Source organism: Mytilus galloprovincialis, chromosome 4 (genome assembly GCF_965363235.1).
Source record: "Mytilus galloprovincialis chromosome 4, xbMytGall1.hap1.1, whole genome shotgun sequence".
NCBI lineage: Eukaryota > Metazoa > Mollusca > Bivalvia > Mytilida > Mytilidae > Mytilus > Mytilus galloprovincialis.
The window spans coordinates 80,779,799-80,805,599 of record NC_134841.1 but is presented as its reverse complement, the minus strand read 5'-3'; the positions used below and the strand labels follow the sequence as shown (position 1 = coordinate 80,805,599).

Sequence of the window (25,801 nt, the reverse complement as noted above, 5' to 3'; positions counted from 1 at the left end):
AAATATTTCCATAATTGTGGGTGCACAATTGCAATAAATGGGCAATTTTGCTGTCGATTATCAAGGTAATCTGTAGTATGAGTAAGTTTCACAAAATGGGTACTATCTTTTGAAAATGTTGCCAAAAATCTGAATAGACGACAAAGAATTTTTCAAACAATTTCGTGATAGCGCTCGTCAATTTCAACATGTCATTGAGCGCAACTTTTCGTTCAAAAATGTTTCAAGGAACTGGATTGAAACTGTAAAATGATTTGATAACACAAAACTGGTAACATCTTTTGTCAATGTTGCTAAATATAAGTTTCTGGAATAACTAATGACATGTTGTTGCTAGATAAAATATATGGAACATTCGTTTTGCTTGAATCAATCATGTAGGCTGCAATCAAAAAGTAGGTATGATAGATCTGAAAATGTTATACACGGTTTTATGAACTTTGCTATCAAGAAGATGTTATTAATACACGTTTCGTATAAGTGCAATATTGTTAAAAACGTACAAGTATACGTGAGGCAAGAAGCAGCACTAAACGTGTGATAGTACGAAATTATGAATATAATTTATTCTAAACACCAACTGTGTCATTATTTCATCATTTATCTAAAAGTAGATAAATTATTTGCCTTGAATGGTGATTTTTACCCTAGTTTACTAAAAATAATTAGCACTCTAAACAGCCATCCAAATGTACAATGATTCCTAATAGAATTTTAATAATGACTCTCAAACTGAAAGCGATATAATAGAGGGGCGAAATAAGGACATTCAACAGTAACTTAAGTTTAAATGAATGGATCTCTAAAATGAAATTTTACCAGAGGGTTCAATATTGTAAAAAGAAGGTTGGGATTGATTTCGGATGTTATGGTACAGTTTATGAAATAGGGGCCAAAACAAGCATTTTGTAGTTCCCGGGCAATGACTTGTGTGTAAGTGTATGGATCTCTCTGAAACTGTACCACATGGTTCCATATCACAAAAGAAAAATTGTGGAGGTTGGGTGTAATTGCCACAAAAGTTTAGATACATGAATCATGAGCAGAAAGGAGCCAACAAACAAGCATTTTCCCTGACAATGACTAGTGTTAAGGTAAACGGAACTCTCTGAAATTATACATTTATCCTAAATAATATAAACCTCAAAATTTCAAAAGCAAACATTTCGGGGGGCTCACAATTTTATTCTTAAATTTAGTTTTAATTTTAAATTTTTTTGAAAACATTTTTTTGCAGGTTTTTTCTCTTAATGTTGTGGGGGTTTTACTATCTTCTCTTTAAGACTTCATAATTTCAAGGTTTTTTTTATGGTATTTTTTTTTCATTTTGCTGGGGTTTTTTTACAAACAAATTTCGATTTTGCTGGGTTTTTTTACAAACATATTTCGATTTAAACATTGATTGTGTTTAACTTATATATAAAAGCGAAACATACTGATATAACAGGAGATACACACCAAACAGGGTGTATAAATGGAGAATGTCATATGGCTTTTTCAATATCATATCCGTATCAATTCGAGACACTTATATGATTCCAAGAGCTCTGCTCGAGGGATTATATTTTTTTAGGGTTGAAACGGTGTATGATACTGAAAAAAGCCATATCATATACAATTTTTATATATATATATATTATATATATTACAAGTGTGGACACAGATGAGTGTGGATAGTATGTTTGGATGTTTGACAGTGTTTTATGATAAATGTAGTTCTATGATTTTCCTATATGTGTTATTAACTGTGTTGCACGATGACAACCAACCTGAGCATTAGGAGTGTTGTTTATTTTATATTTAGTTTAGTTTTTATGTTCAAGACCGGCATGGAAGAGACACTAATTGCATTAGTTACCAAATGATTATGATAGAATATGTTCCACATCTTTGATATTGGATACATTTTATAGCTAGGAGAGCAACACATAATGGGTTCAATTTTTCATGATTTTTTAAATTGGGAGATGATATCTGAGAACATGATATAAGGAGCATGTAATTCAGTGGTTGTCGTTTGTTTATGTGTTACATATTCGTTTTTTCTTTATTTTTTGTACATAAATAAGCCTGTTATTTTTCGCCTATGAATTGTTTTACATTGTCATTTCGAGACCTTTTATAGCTGACTATGCTGTATAAGCTTTGCTCATTGTTGAAGGTTGTGCGGTGACCTGTAATTGTTAATTTCTATGTCATTTTGGTCTGTTGTGGATAAGTGTCTCATTGGCAATCATATCACATCTTTTGTTATATGTATTTGCTAACTATTTGTATGGTTCTATTTATATATCTTTGTGGTGGCTTGTCAGTATCATTAGTAAAACACTTTAAAATGTTGAATTAATCCTCAGATAAGAAGACATTTATTGGTTTTTAGTAATGACAATGCCTAACATGATGCTTGGGCCTGATGAGCTAGAAAGTAAGCTTCTGTGCTGTTTTCTATCAATTCTTTGATAATATCTCCCTCAAAGCTGGTGAAAGCAAAACAAATTTGGTCAATGGACAAATAATGTTTGGTTCAAACAAAAAATAAAATGATTTTATCTCCCTGTTACTTACATTGTACATAGAAATGATAATACTTTGAGACTTCCTTGTACATGAGAGTTGTCTGTAAAATCTTTATTTCACAAAGAATTAATGAATTGCATAACAATGAACCGAGCTCAAAGCAAAGCCCTTTAATAATACACTTAAACAGAGAGCTCAATCCAGTGATATACTTTGTACTACAGGTCCTTCATGAACATCCATCAACCAGAACCATATCTCAATAACATGCCATACTACATGGTTGGATCGGAAGTCCTGAAAAAGACATGATTTTTTTTTATCGTAGTTAAAGTATATATGCATAGGTTAAAACTTTCAAAAATTTGTGGTATAATCATTCATTGTCTGGCAACTATCAATCGCTTCATGCACAAACTGATATAGGTTGAGCATGAGTGCCCCTCTGTTGGAAATAAAAACATACCTCCATCTAATTTTAGTCAACTGATGAAGAAACATTCAAAACTATAAAATGTTAAGACTTGTCAGTGTCTATATATAGCTATTCACCATCGCCATTGAATCAGTGATATATGTACACATAAATACATGTAAGACTAAAATTAAAGTACATATATATATATATAAGACTAAAACTGACATTCGGTCTTTACCTTCATTCCCCAAGTCGTGTTCAAATCTGATTCATGATAAAATAAAATTCCAAAACTACAACCAATGAAATCAAAGGCGAATTAAGAGCCCCCCCCCCCCCCTTTTTGTCTGGAAAAATGGTTGATTATTTAGAGAACCACTGGAGCATGACCGGAGTGGGCCCTCTCTTAGGCAGTCAGTGGGCCTCCACTTATGAAAATTTCTGGATTCGCCACTGGAAATATCCCTCTAATAGACTAGCGTTTAAATCCCAGTTTTCTAATATGGTAGCTACATGTAGGTGGAACCTAAAACTAAAAAATTTGAAAAAAATATTTTAAATATTTCAAATGCATGTACATGTGATAATGTAAATTCTCCAAATTTCACTTTATTTTCCCTTTTGATGTTTTTCAACTACAGCCAGTTTGGTGTGGGTTGATGTTTGATTGTTGTACATGTTATATATCGACATGAGATTTGTTTATATAAATAATACTTATTTCCCTAAATTCAAATAAAATAGATGTGAGAAATTAAAGGAAACCATATGCAAATATTAAAAAAATTATTCCCATTTGTTCTGTTGATTGATAGTGGTACACATATGAAGAAATGATGAAATCACTTATATATAGTTTTGATCAAAAGTTTCATGATAAACAGGCATGGTAAATAAGTAGTAGGTTGTTTGAAGTTTGCAGCATATTCAACTTTGAACATCTTTTTCCGGTGTACAATCCATATAAAAATCTGTATATATGTGGTATAATTTCCAATGAGACAGCTTTCCAGAGGTTAAAATAACAAAGTAATTAAAGGCAACCATACAGCCTTAAAAAGTGAGAAAAAAACAGTCTAGACATCTTAAGTCACAAAGCTCCAGATAAGAATTCCCAAATTGGGGTTTTTACCCACCATTTTCTTATGTAATTGGGTGATTAAGTTTTTTATTGCATTATCAATTCAAATTCACCCCTCAAGTTAATATCAAATTGGGTTTTTCACCACCAAGCTCCTTAATGTATTGGGTTTTTACATCAACACAATATTGAATATTTAGCCAATATCAACCCCAGATGTTTTCCCATCATAAATATGTTTCTTTCTTTGTATACGTGCTAGCTATTTTATTTGGTTTATTCACTGAAGAGCAATTGTAGGTTTAATTTGTGTCCAGTTTCAAACCTTCTGCTAGTTTTGTATTTTCTCACAACTTATATAAACTGTAAATAATGGATATGTGTTTTCACAGGCACTCGTCTCAATATTTTTTATCACTCATTAACCGTAAAATGAAAAAAAATAGTATATAAACTCTATAACTATTCTTGAATGTTTTTGTTTTATTCAATTTACACAAATCTGGGTTAAGTGATCCCTTATTAGAACTTTTGCTTTCCGATGCTTTCCAACTACATATCATGATTTGGCCTTTCACTTTTTCCAACTGAGTTTGTTTTTGACAAAACCACGTGTTTATTAGCAATGTTCTCGTTAAGTTATGCAAACACGCCCGTGCATTAGATGAACGCTTCCTAAAATCACTGGCTGAGTCTTGTTATCATCATAACTTTCCCTCAGCTATTCAAGAGAAGCTGAAAACATGCTTCTATTCAATATTTTTACCGGACATTCACTTTCGTTTAAATTCAATGTATGTTATGATAAATAATTAAAAATCTAAGTATATTTTTAAATTCAGCATATCAAAGAACCCCAAGGATTCATTTTTTGTTAAAATCAAACTAAGTTTAATTTTGGACCTTAATGTAGACCAATTTGAAAACGGGACCAAAAATTAAGAATCTACATACACAGTTAGATCCGGCATATCAAAGAACCCCAACTATTTTAACACGACCAATGAACGTGATGAATACACATGATAAATTTGAATACACATTGCTAAAGATATTTACGATGAAAATTATGAATAAGAGTATTTGTAATTGAAAAAAATAAAATAAACTTTGATTAAAGATAAAGAGAAGTGATTTATTTTAATATAAAGTGAAAAAATGTTACTTGCAAGGTAAATTGTCTCAAACTGTCGTGTTTTTAGAAATAAAATGATCATTGAACATCGATCGTAAAATTCCGTTCTTCGGTAAATATGTGACAATACGGAATTGCTGCAGCTTCTTTATAATGTCACTAGTTGATAATTTCAATGGTCTTAACTTTAAAAAAAAACTTGCAAAGTTTCGTTTATATCTACCTGCCAGAGATAGGTTTTAACAATAATACACACGGAATTGAAGCGTAATGTAAAACTACGGAAACGTGTCAGCTGTTCATTAACATATTTTTGTTTTAAAAAGTTGTATACCAAATATGATCAAATATCTTAACCATATTCGATTTTATTAATTCTGAATGAACATGTTGATGTTCTCTGCAAATAACAAAAGAGTGACTTCTAAGCAAAAGGCAGATGATGGAAGTAGAAGGTTTTTTTTTCCAGCCGCTAATGACTTCTAATGAAAAGGGGAATACACCTTCCTCTTCACTGTCAGTATAAGCAGATGTCATTGCTTCTCCTAATCCCAACATAGCTAAAGTTTTAGCAAGTGATAACAGCAAGCACCATGTTTCTGGTTTCAATAACAAGTGGCTGACTGAGTTTTCATGGCTTACAAATGTTAAAGGGGGTATAAGCAAAAGTTATTGTGAGAGGGGGTTTCAACCCTAAAGAGGATAAAGACAAAATTGAGGAACAGACTGTCCAACAAAATAACACTATCTTGAAAAATTATCCCTAGAAGGAGCAGAGAGTACAGAGATGAATATTTATATTTTGACTTATAAATAACTTTTGTGTTTAAAATCAATTTATTTCATATATATATATATATATATATTCTTGTTGTTCATTATTAAATACTCTGCATTATCAAACACATAACACAAAGCATTATAATTCATATTGCATGTCATTGATTAATGACTGATTGCTTCAGATCACAAAAGTTCACTCTAAAAAAAGAGTTACGCGCCCTTGAATTTTGCGCCTTAAAAAAATCCTGGGGAGAACACTGTACATACATAGTTAGATTCGGCATATCAAAGAACCCCAATTATTCAATTTTTGATGAAATCACACAAAGTTCAATTTTGGACCCTTTGGACCCCTTATTCATAAACTGTTAGGACCAAAACTCCCAAAATCAAACCCAACCTTCCTTTTATGGTCATAAACCTTGTGTTTAAATTTCATAGATTTCTATTTACTTATACTAAAGTTATGGTGCAAAAACCAAAAATAATGCTTATATGGGCCCCTTTTTGGCCCCTAATTCATAATCTGTTGTGACCTCAACTCCAAAAATCAATCCCAACCTTACTTTTGTGGTCATAAACCTTGTGTTAAAATTTCATTGATTTCTATTTACTTATACTAAAGTTATTGTGCGAAAACCAAGAATAATGCTTATTTGGGCCCTTTTTTTACCCTTAATTCCTAAACTGTTGGGACCAAAACTCCCAAAATCAATCCTAACCTTCATTTTGTGATCACTAACCTTGTGTTAAAATTTCATTGATTTCTATTCACTTTTACTAAAGTTAGAGTGCGAAAACTATAAGTATTCGGACGACGACGACAACGCAGGACGACGACGCCAACGTGATAGCAATATACGACCAAAAAATTAAAAATTTTGCGGTCGTATAAAAATATGTCAAAATGACACACGCTAATTGGATAAACGCCGAGAAGATCGAAATGTTTTCAAAAACATGTGTACCTTAGGGCAACGGAAAATTCCAGCAGGGACCCATTTCAGCTACTTGATGCAGGGATCTATTTTTAGAACAAAAGGACATTTCCAATTATAAATATTATACGAATAGATTTACGCGACGACTAAACAGATAAGGGTAAATAACGAAAATGGTAGCCAATAAAAGGGTTGAGCACTCATGGTTTTGGCATATAATTGGGTTTTCCTTTGAACTAATTGGGTTCTTGAACCCTGCAATGGGCAATTGCATTGGGTTTATAATCATTTGTAGTGCGTGATCACGCAAATACGCAGCTTATCTGGAGCTCTAAGCAACAATTAAATTAAGAAAAGTAATGGCCTGATTTGCAACTTATAAACAACAGGTTTGGAACCCTCCCCTTCCCCCCCCAAAAAAAAATTGTTCCAATGAAGATAAAAGGAAGATGAAGGCAAGCCTGGAGGGGATTCATTACATTTGGAACAATTTTTCTAAAGGATGGATACGTATAACCAGATGCTCCGCAGGGCGCAGCTTTATACGACCGCAGAGGTTGAACTCTGAACAGTTGGGGCAAGTATGGACACAACATTCAAGCTGGATTCAGCTCTAAATTTGGATTGTGATTAAATAGTTGACACAGCATAGGTTTTGGACACAGAATGAATATGGTCTAATGAACTTAAAATATGTTTTTTGTCTTTGAGCAATCACTATGCTGTTGAGTATTAATCCTCTCAAAAAAATGTTTGAAGAAATTTTCTTTTTATTTATGAAATCTGAAATGACATAAATTTACCCCCCCCCCCCCACCATTTTTTTCTCACATCCCCCTTTCCCTTTTTTCAAAACTGATCTCAATTCAAATTTCTAATGGAGTTTGCAACAATAACTACTCATTTAAATACATCATTAAATATTAAAATGTAACAAAAAGTGCTTGTTATCACTGAATGGTAAAGATTGTTTTAATTTATCAGTTGGTAGTAAAAGTGAATATACATTGTGTATTGTATAAAACAATGATTTAAGTTGATTCAACTACTATTCTGGACAAAGAAAGATAACTCCAATCAATTGAAAATCTCTTGCTATTGCACAATATTGTGCAATTAGATATTTCTTGCTATTGCGCAATACTGTGCAATTGAAAATATTTGCTATTGCACATTATCATATATATATACTTAGACTAAATAACATATAAATTTTACCGTATGATAATAGCATTAAATTGACGTAAATTCCATATTTTTCGAATTGGTGCTTAGCGGGCTGATATGAAAAGTTTATCACATGCTTCGATTGTTATCACATGCCTTTCCGTAACGTTATCACATGGCATTCCGGTAATACTCGGCTAATTCCGGAAAATACACCTTAATGTTACGTTTTCAGTAAAAAAACATTACAAAGTAGTGTACAAAATAATTTCTTGAATACTGGAAAGTATATTGTTTAAAATAATAAACAAAAAAAACAAAAAAAAAACAAACAAATTATTTAATGAATGCATTTTTTAAGTTTTTCTGAAACATAATTTAGAAAGTTTCTTTAAAAAGTTGACTTTTCCAAACAATGATCATTATGTATATTGTTGACTTATTTTTTTGTCGATTCGTCCATATTTATATGGTTTTTTTTCTTTCTCTCTCTCTATTGAGGCATATAATAGAAAGATTTCAGATTGAATGTATCAAATTTTGGGTCCGACGGCCGTGAACTCATGTTTTTACTCTTTAAACTTCGGGAACCACGTAAACGGATCAATATATAAATCTGTTATTTTTCTCTACTGTTGAAGCATATGATAAAAAGATCATAACATGTCATTTTTCATATCGCATGTATTATCAGCCCTCGGTCAATATCAGCCCTCGAGCCATGCGGCTCTTGGGCTGATATTGAACCTAGGGCTGATAATACATGCGATATGAAAAATGCCATGTAATAATCTGATAATATTGTGCAATTGAAGATTTCTTGCTATTGCGCAATACTGTGCAATTGAAAATTTCTTGCTATTGCACAATACAGTGCAATTGAAGATTTCTTGCTATTGCTGAATACTGTGCAATTGAAAATTTCTTGCTATTGCACAATACTTAATATAATAATTTTGGATCCTGATTTGAACCAACTTGAAAACTGGGCCCATAATCAAAAAATCTAAGTAAATGATTCAATTCAGCATATAAAAAGCCAAAGGATTCAATTTTTATTAAAATCAAACTTAGTTTAATTTTGGACCCTTTGGTATTTAATGTAGACCAATTTGAAAACGGGACTAAAAATTAAGAATCTACATACACAGTTAGATTTGGCATATCAAAGAACCCCAATTATTCAATTTTTGATGAAATCAAACAAAGTTTAATTTTGGACCCTGATTTGGACCAACTTGAAAACTGGGCCAATAATAAAAAAATCTAAGTACATTTTTAGATTCAGCATATCAAAGAACCCCACGGATTCAATTTTTGTTAAAATCAAACTAAGTTTAATTTTGGACCCTTTGGACCTTAATGTAGACCAATTGGAAAACGGGACCAAAAATTAAGAATCTACATACACAGTTAGATCCGGCATATCAAAGAACCCCAATTATTCAATTTTTGATGAAATCAAACAAAGTTCAATGTTGGACCCTTTGGGCCCCTTATTCCTAAAAACCTGTTGGGACCAAAACTTCCAAAATCAAACCCAACCTTCCTTTTATGGTCATAAACCTTGTGTTTAAATTTCTAAGATTTATATTTACTTATACTAAAGTTATGGTGCAAAACCAAGAATAATGCTTACTTGGGCCCCTTTTTGGCCCCTAATTCCTAAACTGTTCAGACCTCAACTCCCAAAATCAATCCCAACCTCACTTTTGTGGTCATAAACCTTGTGTTTAAATTTCATTGATTTCTATTTACTTAAATGTCATTTCGAAAATTTATCAAAACCTAAAGGGGGGTAATCTTACTGTGGATTCCTATATTTTTCGTGGATGTCAATTCTCCTGGATTGTTGAAAACTTGCATATTCATCCATATTTGATTTTGTGGTTTTAACAGTCCAGACAGACAAATAGCAATAAGTTGTTTAGGAAAACATGACCTAAAACCTCCTTCATATAAGACAAAAATACATTGAAACTCATACTGAATGGTCAAATGTGTTCAATATGAAAATTGCAGTTAAGATGGTGAAATCACAAATCAGCCGTTACTGTAAATGGACTAAAAGTATGACTTTTGAGCAAATTTAAAGGGAAATGACAGGGAAGGGGCCAAATAATGTTCAGAACTATGTCTAATTCACTTTGACTACTGATATGCAAACCTAAAAACAGAAAAATATATCATAAAATAGTGATTGAAAGATTCATAACACTTTGAAAGGATAATTCAGACACGTGTTACACGGGGAGCATGTTTGTTTACAAATAATAATGTCACGTGATCGCGCAGACCTCGCATGTTGCATCGCCATAACAATCCACTAATACATAACCCATTATCATGCAAACATGCAACGTGAATGTGATTGGTTATCAAATAATACAGAAATAATGCATGTAATGTTTAAGAAGAAATAAGTTCATCAAATAGATCGATTTTCACTTTTGACACGAATAGGTCGGGTTGACATTTCTGTCATAATATCGAGATAAATGGGATAAAACTGACCGTCAAAAAGGTCTACAGAAGCACATCAGTAGGACCTCAACATTAATAAGTAATACTTACCAAAATTTCTCTAATTAATAAACTATATAACTGAAATTTCACAAAGATAACGGTAAACAATTTTGATGATGGTGGTGATGCTGGTTAAATTGGCGCGAAATGATATTCTTACTCCTATTGCTTTACGTAAAAAAAATGTATTGAATTGAATTTTGACTAAAGTTGAACAAAAAAAAAACGTCAATATGCAAAAGCCTGGTAATATATTAATGATAAAGTGTGTATAAATTTCCGTAAACGAATTTACCCGTATACTTCACTAAGAATTAATCAGTACATTTGAGCGCAAGATCTTTATTTGTGAATCGGTTTATATAATTACCCCGGTTGAACTTAGGGTCGTATTAACGGAATTTTTTGCGTTGCTTTCAAATCATTGAGGCCATCTATTTTTATTACGGGTTTCCACATCTTTAAATCGGAATTATAGAAAAAATGGAATGTTGTTAGCAGAATCAAAACAGAAATGATGAACACTGCAACATTTTCAGCAAAACATAAATAGGCTGGAGCATCTGTGTATTCACATTATTTGTCAAAACTCTCCTTATTCCTGTGAAGCGTGTGCTTTACATCGAGGCTTTCTATGCTTATCATCGACGCCACAGTACGTCAACCAATCAGACAACGTTTATTTGGGGCATTCGACCTATTTTAACTCAGATTTTGGAATTTTTTAATCGAAATTATAGAAAAATGGAATGTTGTTAGTACATATAAAATAGAAAAAGATGAATACTATTAGCTAAAGCAAGTTTGGATGGGGTTCTGTGTATTTACATTGTTTGTACAACTCTCCTTACTGATGCCATATTTTGGAATTTCCGTGACCTAAATGGTTCGCGAAAATTAATATTTTTATATGTAGTATAGTAATTAGTTACATGGTGTGTTAATGACGTAATAAGAGATATATGGGGTCAGTTTATACAATATGGCGTGAGATCAAAGCTGAAACCTTCAAGATTTAATTTTTTTGAAAGAGAAGTAACTTCTAAATGCCAACAATAACAACCTGTTAGCTTTAATTATATTTTATGAATTTATTTCAACCTTTCATCGTCAATTTCTTCGTCTGTTGAATCCTTTCATAAAGGGTTGTGCCAATTTTTTTGTTTTAAAAGGGAAGTAGCTCCTTACTAGCCCCATTTGGTAACTAACCATGTATGGTAACCAACCCTATACTTTTTACGACACCCTATATCAAATATACATAGTCACCACGTGTAGTTCTTTAAACAATCATATCTCTTTAAATTCATAGTACGTAAGATAAATATATATACAAGTCTAAATTGAAAACAACGTTCACACGTATGATTGCGTTGGATTAAAATCTCAATTCTTATACGTGTGCATGCAACACATTTCGTTATAGAGGGGTCTAAATACAGCACAAAAACATTTTCCAAAGGACCAAAAGAGTGAAAAAAAATATTTTAACAAATTACATTTGACTAACCGTTCGAACAACTGATGTTTTTAAAACCTGCTGACTGCCATTGACAATTGCTTAAACAAATTGACCACAAGGTGTAACAAAATGGATCTCTATATTAAATTAATACCAAGTAGAAAACAATAAACCTGCGGCAAAGATGGTAAACCACAACATGAGGTGCAAATTTTGTTTTACACCATATTCGGATTTCGACAATTTAAAATGTCTTTTCAGTGATGTTAGGGATCGAAAAGTATTTGGAAGGCCATTTAATTTATCTTAATTTAGGATAGACTCTTGAATTTTAAAGAGTCAAAATAGGATGAACGGATTATATAAACCGGAGGGAAAATTTATACAAGCCCAAACGAAATAAATTTAAACAAGTCTTAAATTGAAAACAATGTTCAAATCTATGATTGCGTTGGAAAAAACTCGCAATTTTTATACGTGTGCAAATAACTTTCGTTATAAAGGGGGCTTAATACAGCACAAACAACATTTTTCAAACGACCAAAAGAATGAAAAAATATATTTTAACAAAACGCATTTGACTAACAGGTTTACATGTATAAATAAACCCCACGTAGGTTTTTTTTATGGGACATGACGTCATACAGTTAACGTGACTAAAATCGATGACGTGACGTCCTTCAGATTAAAGGTGTGACAAAGCCTTTACCCACGTGACTGATATCGATGTCAGCACGGATAGCTGATTCAACACGATTACAGTTGATCGTATTTCGATTATGCTACTAATTTTATGATAAATTATTATATTCAACAGATTAACTAAGTAGTGTGCAACAGCACATAATTGCCTAAATGGACAATGTTGTGCAATAGCATATTATTGGACAATAGCACAGTATTGTGCAAAAGCACGAAACTTCAATTGAAAATAAATACAAATCTGTTAACCAATTTCAATGGGATAGTCATTTAATAAGATATAATAATCTATAACAACACACCCGCGAAATCGCGGGCATTTAAAGCGTAGTTTAAAGTATGTAAAGTGTTGTTGGAAGAATTTTGTAAAATATTTAATGACTGGAGAATTTCAGCAAAAGTATCATAAGTCATAGGTTATTGGGGACAGGAAAATGCTTTTTTTTTATCCCTCCTCCTTTATTTCCAATATTCCCATTTTTTGGTTTTTTATCAATTTCAATATGAACATACATTTAGTATGTTATGAACATTCAAGTAAGGAGCCTGTAATTCAGTGGTTGTTGTTTGTTTATGTGTTACATATTTGTTTTTCGTTCATTTTTTTGTACATAAATAAGGCCACTAGTTTTCTGGTTTGAATTGTTTTACATTGTCAGTTCGGGGCCTTTGAAAGCTGAATATGCGGTATGGGCTTTGCTCGTTGTTGAAGGTCGTACGGTAACCTATAATTGTTAATATCTGTGTCATATTGGTCTCTTGTGGAGAGTTGTCTCAACATGGCAATCATACCACATCAGTAACATATTGGTCTCTTGTGGAGAGTTGTCTCAACATGGCAATCATACCACATCTTCTTTTTTTGTAATCAATGATTTTTGTAAAAGATTTAATGACTGGAGAATTTCAGAAAAGGTATCAAAAGTTCACATGAATATTTTAAGCGCTTATCTGTATATTATGAACATTCTTTACTATATAAATATAGTGTATTTACTTTCAATTCTAAGTTTACTAATCGATCCATAGTGGTCATTGATATAGTATACAGACCCTCTCTATTTAATAAACTCTGTGACTGCCGTGGATAGTAAACTTGAAAATAATAGCAGATAGAATTCTGAAAATACACTTTATTCTTTGTATATGTACGTTCAAAGTATACAGAAAAACGCAAACCGGAAGTCTAATCTTACTTAAAATTTCGTCCAATGACGGGACAATATCCGGATGCCTTTTTTCTCGTTTTTCTCCAAAAATAACTCAATCTGAATAATCATATGAATGGATGACAAATGGCACTATGCACTGTACCTATAGGACATAGAGCCGTGTTGATCAATTAATTGTTGAAAGAAGAGAAGCGACACCCAAAATAAGGTCTTCTCGTTTAATAGTATAGATAACAACTGCATTGTACTAAGTAGGGTCTGGTCTGTTCATTGCTACACTTGCTTGTTATGTACTTATGTTATTGTGATAAATAGTGTCATATTTTTACTTGTTTGCATTTACATTTTCAAATATACCTTTTTCAAAAATTAGCTATAGTGTTTACATACTTGTTCTATTTTGCTATCCCAGTTAATGAGATAAATGATTATTTTAATCGGGTTGCTGCTCCAGAATTGAATTGGTAATTGTAAGGAAATTTTGCCGTTTTTGCCGTCTTTTAGACGGGACGTATTATGGTATACCGTTGTCCGTCTGTCCGTCCGTCCGTCTGTCCGTCGTACCGTCCGTCCGTCGTCCACACTTCGGACAATAACTCAAAAACACTTTCACCAATTTCCATGAAACTTAAATGAATTGTTTATATCTATTGACGTAAGCTCCCTTTCGTTTTTTTTTAATTTCAGATGTTAAGTTTGGGATTTATGGGGCTTTATTCATAAAAAAGGGGGGATTTTCAACACTTCGGACAATAACTCAAAAAGGCTTTCACCAATGTCCATGAAACTTTGGTGAATTGTTTATATCTATTGATGTAAGCTCCCTTTCAATTTTTATAAATTTCAGATTTCAAGTTTTGCATTTATGGGGCTTTATTCATAAAAAAGGGGGATTTTCAACACTTCGGACAATAACTCAAAAAGGCCTTCACCAATGTCCATGAAACTTTGGTGAATTGTTTATATCTATTGATGTAAGCTTCCTTTCAATTTTTATAAATTTCAGATTTTAAGTTTTGGATTTATGGGGCTTTATTCATAAAAAAGGGGGATTTTCAACACTTCGGACAATAACTCAAAAAGGCTTTCACCAATGTCCATGAAACTTTGGTGAATTGTTTATATCTATTGATGTAAGCTCCCTTTCAATTTTTATAAATTTCAGATTTTAAATTTCCATGTTATGTATTTTTATGCTTAACAAAGGGGGGATTTTTCAATTTTGGGACAATAACTAACACTTTCACAAAATTTTATGCAACTTTGATAAATTGTTTATATCTATTGACATAAGCTCCCTTTCCATTTTTATAAATTTTAGATTTTACGTTTTCTTAAGTAATGAATTTTTATACTTAAAAAAGGGGGATTTTATGAAAGTTTGGTGAATATATTAATGTAACATCCCTTATGATTTGTATATATATTTCTAGTTGATCATATAAATTCATTTAAAGCATAAAAGACAAGTTAAAAGAGCAACGGGCGTATCATGCGCTAAAGCGCAGCCCTTTATTGGTTATTATCTGGAATATTATTATAGATTGAGATAAACTGTAAACAGCAATAGTGTACAGCAAAGTAAGACCTACAAATAAGTTAGCATGACCAACATGGTCAATTGACCCCTTAAGGAGTTATTGCTTTTTTGTAGTCAATTTTTTCATAAATTTTGTAAATATTTTTAAATTTTTACAAAATATTTTCCTCTGTTACTACTGGTTCAAGTTCATTATAGATATATATAACTGTAAGCAGTAAGAATGCTCAGTAAAGTAAGATCTACAAACGCATCACCCTCACCAAAAAATAAGTTGTCATGAATCCACCTGTGTCCTTTATTTTATATGCATGTAGACCAAGGTGAGCGACATATTAAGAGCCTCTAGTTGGTTATTATCTTGAATAGTATTATAGATACAGATAAACTGTAAACAGCAATAATGTTCAGAAAAGTAAGATCAACAAATAAGTCAACATGACCAAAATAGTCAATTGACCCCTAAAAGGAGTTATTGCCCTTTATAGTTATTTTTAACAATTTTTCGAGAGTTTTGATACGACCGCAAAAATTGAATATTTTTGGTCGTATACTGGAATCACGTTCGCGTCGTCGTGGTCGTCGTCGTCATCCGAATACTTTTAGTTTTCGCACTCTAACTTTAGTAAAAGTGAATAGAAATCTATGAAATTTTAAAACAAGGTTTCTTACCACAAAAGGAAGGTTGGGATTGATTTTGGGAGTTTTGGTCCTATCATTTTAGGAATTCGGGGCCAAAAAGGGTCTAAATAAGCATTTTCTTGGTTTTCGCACTATAACTTTAGTTTAAGTTAATAGAAGTCTATGAAATTTTGACAAAAGGTTTATGACCACAAAAGGAAGGTTAGGATTGATTTTGGGAGGTTTAGTTCAAACAGTTTAGGAATTAGGGGCCAAAAAAGGGCCAAAATAAGCTTTATTCTTGGTTTTCGCACAATAACTTTAGTATATGTAAATAGAAATCAATGAAATTTTGACACAATGTTTATGACCACAAAAGGAAGGTTGGGATTGATTTTGGGAGTTTTGGTCCCAACAGTTTAGGAATAAGGGGCCCAAAGGGCCCAAAATTAAACTTTGTTTGATTTTCATCAAAAATTGAATAATTGGGGTTCTTTGATATGTCGAATCTAACTGTATGTAGATTTTTAATTTTTGGTCCCGTTTTCAAATTGGTCTACGTTAAGGTCCAAAGGGTCCAAAATAAAACTACCCTAAAAGGAAGGTTGCGATTGATTTTAGGAGTTTTGGTCACTACAGTTTAGGAAAAAGGGCCCAAAGGGTCCAAAATTGAACTTTGTTTGATTTCATCAAAAATTGAATAATTGGGGTTCTTTGGTATGCCGAATCTAACTGTGTATGTAGATTCTTAATTTTTGGTCCCGTTTTCAAATTGGTCTACATATTAAGGTCCAAAGGGTCCAAAATTAAACTTAGTTTGATTTTAACAAAAATTGAATCCTTGGGGTTCTTTGATATGCTGAATCTAAACATGTACTTAGATTTTTTATTATTGGCCCAGTTTTCAAGTTGGTCCAAATCAGGATTCCATATCAAGTATTGTGCAATAGCAAAAAAATTTCAATTGCACAGTATTGCACAATAGCAAGAAATATCTAATTGCATAATATTGTGCAATAGCAATTAATTTTCAATTGGAGTTATCTTTCTTTGTATAGAATAGTAGTTGATAATATATGTTGGAAATTTGCCAGACATGACTATGATGTCATTTTCTTTTTTTATTTGCCAATAACTTTATGTAAATAACTTCATTGGAAATTTGCCAATTTTAAAATGTTGCTGATGAAGCTTTTTTCCCTTATCTTATCTAAAATGTTTTTAGATAATGTATGTTGGACATTTGCCAGACATGACTATGATGTCATTTTCTATTTTTATTTGCCAATAACTTTATGTAAATAACTTCATTGGAAATTTGCCAATATAAAATGTTTCTGATGAAGTTTTTTTTATTGTTTTATACAATAAACAATTTATATTCACTTTTACTACCAACCAATCTTTACCATTCAGTGATAACAAGCACTTTATTTTACATTTTAATATTTTATGATGTATTTAAAAGAGTAGTTATTGTTGCAAACTCCATTAGAAATTTGAATTGATATCAGTTTTGGAAAAAGGGAAACAGGGATGTGAAAAAAAATGGCGGGGGGTTAAATTTTTCTCATTTCAGATTTCATAAATAAAAAGAAAATTTCTTCAAACATTTTTTTGAGAGGATTAATATTCAACAGCATAGTGAATTGCTCACAGGCAAAAAAAATTTTTTAAGTTCATTAGACCACATTCATTCTGTATCAGAAACCTATGCTGTGTCAACTATTTAATTTTAGATTTAAATAAGTTTGAAGAAGAAATCTTTAATTGATTTGTAAAATCTTGACATTTGTTTTGTGTAAAAAAAAACATGTAATGTCAAAAATTTGATTACAATCCAAATTCAGAGCTGTATCACGCTTGAATGTTTTGTCCATACTTGCCCCAACTGTTCAGGGTTCGACCTCTGCGGTCGTATAAAGCTGCGCCCTGCGGAGCACCTGGTTAGATTTGAAATATTTTTTAAAACAAACCCTATCAAAATATTTTATCTAAACTTTAACGGCGGATAACGTCGCACAAGGCAGTCCTGACATTCAGACGTTCAGAGGGGAACATGATACTCACAGGGGAATTTGAAATTTTGTTCGACGTCACGTGTGATAGTTTCAACCAATCAAATGTTGATTTCGCTATCAAAATCAACATGCAATGGAATAATATTAATAAGATAAACTGTCAACAGCAAAAATTACTAATATGATTGTGGAAAGATTTTAAGCAAAAAATAACAGGTGAGCGATTCAGGCTCTTTGGAGACTCTTGTTTATCATATTACCTGTTATCATGAAAACTATGATGGATCGATAGATACTTTGAAATACAGAAACTATCAGGAAGACAAGTTCAACAAATAAGTCCGCATGGTCAAAATCGTTTTTGCCCAATGTCTGAAACAATTGATAGGAGGAAATTTAAATAGCCAAAATAATCAGCAAGACAAGATATCCTATTTGACTCAGTTTAACTTTTTTTTCCTTTTCTTTTTTTGAGTCGTAGTTTTGCTTGTTTTATCTTTCTGTAGTTTATCATGTTTCCTAAACACGTTGTGTCATTGGGATTTTTTTTTGTACCAAATAGAAAAACATCAAATTATGTACATTAAAATGCTATCTATCTTTCCAAAAATTAAAACATTTAGTTAAATTTAAGCGCTTTTTGGAAATTGACAGCTTATTGCAATGGTATTTATAATAATTCAAACTTTTTTGAAATTTGTTTATTTGCAGGTTTTGGGGCTGCTCCAGCAGTTATTCGAAACAAAGCCTATCCACATGGGGTTATCAAGTTTTCTGAACATAATGCCAAAAAACTGGCGGTCAAGGAGATACATTTTGTCGATATAGATCCAAATGTCGTTGACTACATAAAAGCGGCTTTTTTGTATGCTGTGCCTGAACCAACAGTGAATTTGGTAGAAAAGCTTAAGAAAATACCACAGATGATAAAGGAGAGATTTACATCTGATGTAAGATCATACGAAGGTGCAGGGAAAAATGTGCAGTTAGAATTAACTGGTTTTGGTGTCGTTATAATCGTTTGTGATTGTGCATTATCAACATCACTACAACATGTACATATACGCAAATTTATGACCAGTTCAGGTTGCAGTGAAATTAAAAGTAATCAGACAGCAGTCGTTATTACCGAGGACAAAAAGTTCTCTGGTACCAGCAAAAGTAGTAAGACATGTAGAACCAAAGGTGGACAGTCTTTTCTTAAAATACTTGCTGGTAAGGGGAAACCGAATAAAAGAAGAAAAGCAGGCGATGTTGAAGACATGTTTGGAGGAGAAGAGCTTGATTTTTATCACGTTTATTGTGCAATTATGCCAAAATTTGCTGAAAAGGCTCACATTAAAAACTCTCCTGAACAGGCAGCGTTTTTTAAGACAGTCAATGAATGTAACATGAACTTACTTAAAGTAGCTGATGGATACGGCGTGAAACATCTGTGTATGCCAGTTCTCTGTAGAGGTAAGAACTAAAATTATCTTACCTCGCGCCAACCCCATATGGAATTCAATGACCCCGTATATCGTATTAGGTCACTAACACACTATGTAACTAATTATATTAGAAAGTCACAAACGACATAAAACTTTTTACAAGTAAAACATTATACATGTACTACCACACTTAAAATTCCTTTATTTTAATAGAGTGGAGTACATGCACTTTGAAACTATCAAAGGTGCAAGGCTTTTTCGTGGGAAATCTACAGGAAAAATATTACCCCCCACTGTAAACATCGAAAACTATTTGTCTTGTTTTAGCAATGACGAAAAAAACTTTCTGATTGATATTAAAAATAAAAAGTCAATGACATACAACAAAACTGGAGTAGGTCCGGTTCGGTAAGGGCCGATTTCGGCCTCAAATTTCAGAGACGTCTGATGCAAGGTTTCGGACACTTTTTAAACACTTTTAAAGTGTCTACTTTAGTAGATTCAGTTAATTGATGTAAAAGATTTGAACTGATTTAGTCATTAAAGACGCTCAAATTCAAGCTTAAATATTAAAAATCTATCAAATATGGCATAATATGTCACTTTTCAGATGTTTTTTTGTCAAAAATGAAAGTGGCCGCATCCGTGTTCATCCTCAACCTTTATATATGCTATGTATTATGGGGACGAAGTCCCCTATTACAGTAGAAAATTCAATTAAAAGAAATCCGGAAGATTTCCCGAAATTTTCATTTTACTAATGAATTCAAAATCGTTCAAATTTTGTTTTTGTCGCTTTTTTCAATTCCCGCATTTGCGCAGAACGCAGAAATCTACTTCCTTCGTCCGGTCTCGTTGTCGTGAGACTTTGAGTAGTCTAGTAAAATATAGGAACTCAAGGAACACAATACCAATATTTCATATTTAATAATTCTTTGTTTTTGATATGAATTAATGTTACCGGATGCATTGCGTTTCTTTAATTACATTGAACATGATGTCATAACTTAAATAACGTCACAAGTAAAATCCCTAACAACAGAACCAGAATCGGAAACGTTACGGTATTTCCGTTTTTTTTTTTATTAACAAATATGTAAGTAAAAAAAAATTAAAATCCCGTACGAAATAAGTAGTAGGATTCCACCTAGACACTAGTAGGAATGAAGTGGAATCTACCTAGAATCAAAAATTCCATATAGAAAGTAGGCGGACATGGAAAAAGAATAAAATTCTGACTGGATTTTTTAATATTCTTACTACCAAAATCTACTACCTAGGTGGAATTTTAAAAGTCTGTATGGATTTTTTTCTGTTTTGAAAATCTGATTAGGTTATATATTTTCCTACTACATGTTCAAGATTCCTACTAGAATTAATTTATTAATTCCTACCAGAAAATCTTTCTACCTGGAAAGATATCTTGTACTGGATTCCTCTTTGCTAATGACACACATTTTGCAGTCTTAAATGCATGCAAGTTCCAGATCACAAATTCAAAAGTTGGAGGGGAAAGAAAAGTTTTGTTGGAACACAATGCTGCAAGCTAGGGTCACACGACTACATAACAATATAGAAATGTAAGAAAACATTGCTTATAAAGACTGAAGGTAATTCTTATACATCAAATATGATATTTTTTTTATCTGCCTGTCAAAAATATTTAGTAATTAATATTTCAACAAAAGTGCATACTCTTACTCGTTTTTTTGTTCATAATTATAAACTCATATTTACATGTTTATGTATAACACAATTTCTAACTTGCAATTATTGCAGTTTGCTTATACATTTCAAAAGTCCATTCTTTAAAAAATGATTTTATTCTATGATTTTCCTTTGTTCTTTGTTGTTGAGATTCAAACTTAAATTATTGACCCAGTTGTGTATGTGAGAATATACACTTACATTTTGTATATTTTTAAATTCCTTTTTTTTTTGAAAAATTCCTACTAGGTATTCAAGTAGGAACTTTTATTTTCCTACTAAATTATTCCTGCTAATTTGCATATTCCTTGTAGGAATATACAATATTCCATATTCCTACAAAGAATTTCCTGCTAATTTAAATTTTTCGGCTATTTTCCATGTGGATTCCTACTACTGTCTGACTAGAAAATCACTCTTTTATGGTAGGAAGTCAAAGCAATTTTCCTACTATAATCCGTGTACATACCATACAGAATATTTCATACAGATTACCAAAAAAATAATTCATACAGACTTCGTCCCAATTCACAGGTAATGCCTGCCTCATATTATCATCAAATACAACTTACATTTAGATACAAAGAATGAACACAAATGCGGCCACTTCCACTTCAGACGAGAGCCGTCTAAAAATTAACTCAAATGCTAAAATTGTGTGATGTCAGTTATTTAGCATGATTAATTGAAGCTAGTACCCGATACATGTGCATTATATAGTATAAAAAAAAAGCAGAAGTATTATACTTTCCAATAAATAGCTTAAAATTTACATTTTATCAATTTTGTAAAACTGCAATATTTTGGGGTCAAAAAGGAGTCTTACTGGACCTACTCCTTTCTTTTCATGCTATTATTTCTCTGTAAATAACAAACGATGAGTATAGCAGGTTACAAGTTGTGTAAAATTGACAAGAGGGTCCTATAACAACAAAACAGCAAATTGATATGGCTAAAGCAGATAACAAGCAATTGAAAGAGGATAAAAGCAGATAATACTAAATTGAGAAATGTACGAATTTAAAATTTACGTGCTGGGATACAGGAAACATTATCGAACAATATCCCCATACACATAAATTAAATTTGACCAATTCGTATTACAAGCAGGAAAACATGGATACCTGATGAAGTTAGGCCTAGGTCTATACGACCTTAGCCGAAACACCTTTTATATAAGTACATAGTAACTCATGAAAGCCGTGGTGTATACGTAGTGGTTAGTGCATTGGACTACTAACACAAAGGTTCCTGATTCGATTCCCGTGCCGGGATAAAAATATCAGGGATTGAATTTTCGGCTCTCCCTTGACACCATTTAATTTGCGAGTATGGTCTTGGGGAAACGATGATAGTCCGTCGGAAGGGGACGGTAAATGACTGACCATCTCTTGAACCATATCTCTTGCACGTTAAAGATACCCTTGTAAATTTCGAAAAAGAGTAGGCTAAAGCCGCTACAAGGCAGCGCTCGCACTCGCAAAGTGGAAAGGGATTAATATAAGTTGCAACACTTGTTTCCCAATCCACTATAAATAAATATGTTTAAACTAACTCTAAAATCAAGTTCATAGAAAATAGAAATTATTACAAGATATATGTACTGAAATGGTCCTGACCCGACGACTGATTTTAATAACTGTGATGTCTATTTTACTTGATTCCTTCTCCGAATAAGGAACCAACATTTTAGCAGTGGTACGACCAACATGTTCAAATATTGTATTTTTGTCAAAATGCTAACACTCCAATTATCAATAAAATTTAACAGCAAAAACGTTCACACAATAACAGATAACAATAAAAAAATATAATATTCCTACTAACAATGAATAAGACAATAACAGCTAACAGCAAATATATTTTCAGAATAACAGATAACAACGAATTAAATTGCACAAAACAGCATAATGGTCAAACCCCTTGCACCCCCTCTTTAAAAGTTGGCTACTCAAATTATCCGAATTATTCGTATATGTATGGAGAGCGTTCAGTATCACTGCACTAGTATATCTTTGTTTAGGGGCCAGCTGAAGGACGCCTCCGGGTGCGGGAATTTCTCGCTACATTGAAGACCTGTTGGTGACCTTCTGCTGTTGTTTTTTTTTATGGTCGGGTTGTTGTCTCTTTGGCACATTCCCCATTTCCATTCTCAATTTTAGCTATATCAGAGAATTTCATGCAAAGAGATCCAAAAGGAATCAATTGATATGCAGCATATCAAAAAAGACCGCAAAAACATGTACAGAAGTGGAAACGATCTTTTCGTAAAATGTATTAAAAATTTAGAATGCATAAAAAAAATTAACAAAAAACCTATTTTGTAAAAATATTTACATTTATTTTTTGAACCAGATGCGTAAAAATGTGTTTTATTCACGAAAAGATAATGTTTCTAAACAAATTAGACCAAATTTAACCAAACTTAGCCACAATCATCATTGGAGTATCTATTTTTAAAAATGTGTCCGGTGACCCGGCCAACTAACCAACATGGCCGCCATGGCTAAAAATAGAACATAAGGGGTAAAATGTAGATTTTGGCTTTTATAACTCTGACACCAAAGCATTACGAGCAAATCTGACATGGGGTAAAATTGTTTATCAAGTCAACATCTATCTGCCCTGAAATTTTCAGATGAATCGGACAACCGGTTGTTGAGTTGCTGCCCCTGAATTGGTAATTTTAAGGAAATTTTGCCGTTTTTGGTTATTAACTTGAATATTGTTATAGATAGAGATAAACTATAAACAGCAATAAAGTTCAGCAAAGTCAGATCTGCAAATAAGTCAACATGACCAAAATGGTCAGTTGACCCCTTAAGGAGTTATTGCCCTTTATAGTAATGACCCCTTAAGGAGTTATTGTCGTTTATAGTCAATTTTTAACAATTTTCATAAGTTTGGTAAATTTTTAGAAAATAATTTCAATCTAAAGGGCCAAGATTATTATAGATAGAGAAAATTGAAAGTAGCAAGAATGTTCAGTAAAGTAAGATCTACAACACACATCACCATCACAGTAAAGTAAGATCTACAACACACATCACCATCACCAAAACACAATTTTGTCATGAATCCATATGTGTCCTTTGTTTAATATGCACATAGACCATGGTGAGCGACACAGGTTCTTTAGAGCCTTTACTCTAGTTTATAACAAAGTTGATTTTTTTAATAATGTCGTAAAATAAACGATCATTTGATGAACAAATAATGTTAACATAATGTACGACCATTTTGTGGTAGACACGAGGCCTGAGCAGCGTGGTCGTGGATTTTCACAGAGAAGAAAATTTGAGAGTTTTTCAGGAATTTCACAAAGTCACACCCTATTTGCCATACATTTAACCTTACAAAACATTTAATACACATTTATTCCAAAATACTATGTAGAATAAAGCGTAATTAAGTATACTAGAAACTTGGGTTTCTGCCCGTGCAGAACGAGATTAAATTTCCCGCCATTTAAAGGGTAAATAGTAAAATTTACAAAAGTTTAATTAATTACATTCTTAAAAGTTAATAATTTAACAAGCTACTTAATTTTTTGATTTTTGTTTCTCCTTGAAATAACTTTAAAAAGCATTCTCTGCTGAATAGTTCCACCATGTAGGATTATAAACAAAACCAGGTGACCTCATTTTATCTTTTATCTCAGTTCTTATTTTTTATCCTTGTATTAATACCCCCCCCCCCTTTCGTTAATAGTTATTACACTTGTTAGGCAAGAATATTCCCATGACTGATAGCTACATTAGAAGGAGCTTGAGGCAGATTAAAATCCAAACATCAGGTCTTCAGCAAAAATATATACCGGTTTTGCTATCTGATAGCAAAGGCTCGTATATTAAACGTGAAGTTACCAACTTAGATGAGCTAAAGATAGAGTTCATAAGCCACGTACGTAACAACCTTCACAAAAGAACCAAAAGATATAAAAATATTCACGTTTATGTGTGGCTTGGAAACTGTGATATTACTGCAAAATCTGGTATATATTTAAACCTACGCTTTCAGAATACCTCCAGTATAATCAAATACATAAAAGACAAACTTGAGGATATTATTTTAGCCATAAAAGTGTCCAGAAAGAAAAACACACCAAGAGTCACTTTGCTCGAAATCCCTCATTACTCATTAGTGGAATACAACTCTTCACAAAAACACCATGAACCTCGTTCTTTTTATGAAGACGACATCAAACTTTCAAAACAAATTGATTCTATTAATAGTGTAATCCGTCAGCTTAATACCTCAGCCTTGGATAACGCCAGATCACCACGATTCTCATTAGACTTAACCCGCCCAACCAAAGGTCACAAGGGACAAAGAGCAAAGGCTCGTAGCCATTACAATTTCAAGCACGTGTACGTGGATGGTGAACACCCCAACCCATTGCTTGCAAAACTCTGGTATCAACGCATTGGCAGACAGATGGTGTTTGACTGTTTCACAAAATCAAAAAAGCGTCGCCACAGGTACAGAAAATCCAAAAACTCAAAATTTGAAAACTGAGCTGTAAAAACTGTTTTGCTGCTCATACAGATTTTCCTATTGTCAATTGAATTAACATCA

The 25,801-nt window shown here is 32.4% G+C and overlaps 1 protein-coding gene across 1 annotated transcript in view; it reads left to right on the top strand.

The window, feature by feature from the left end:
• The window catches only part of LOC143073094 (uncharacterized), a 112,939-nt gene that overhangs the window by 75,159 nt on the left and 11,979 nt on the right, over positions 1–25,801 (top strand). Inside the window, exon 13 of the mRNA XM_076248409.1 lies at positions 18,798–19,544. Within this exon, the coding sequence (XP_076104524.1) occupies positions 18,798–19,544 (747 nt within the window). The remainder of the gene's footprint in view (positions 1–18,797; positions 19,545–25,801) is intronic.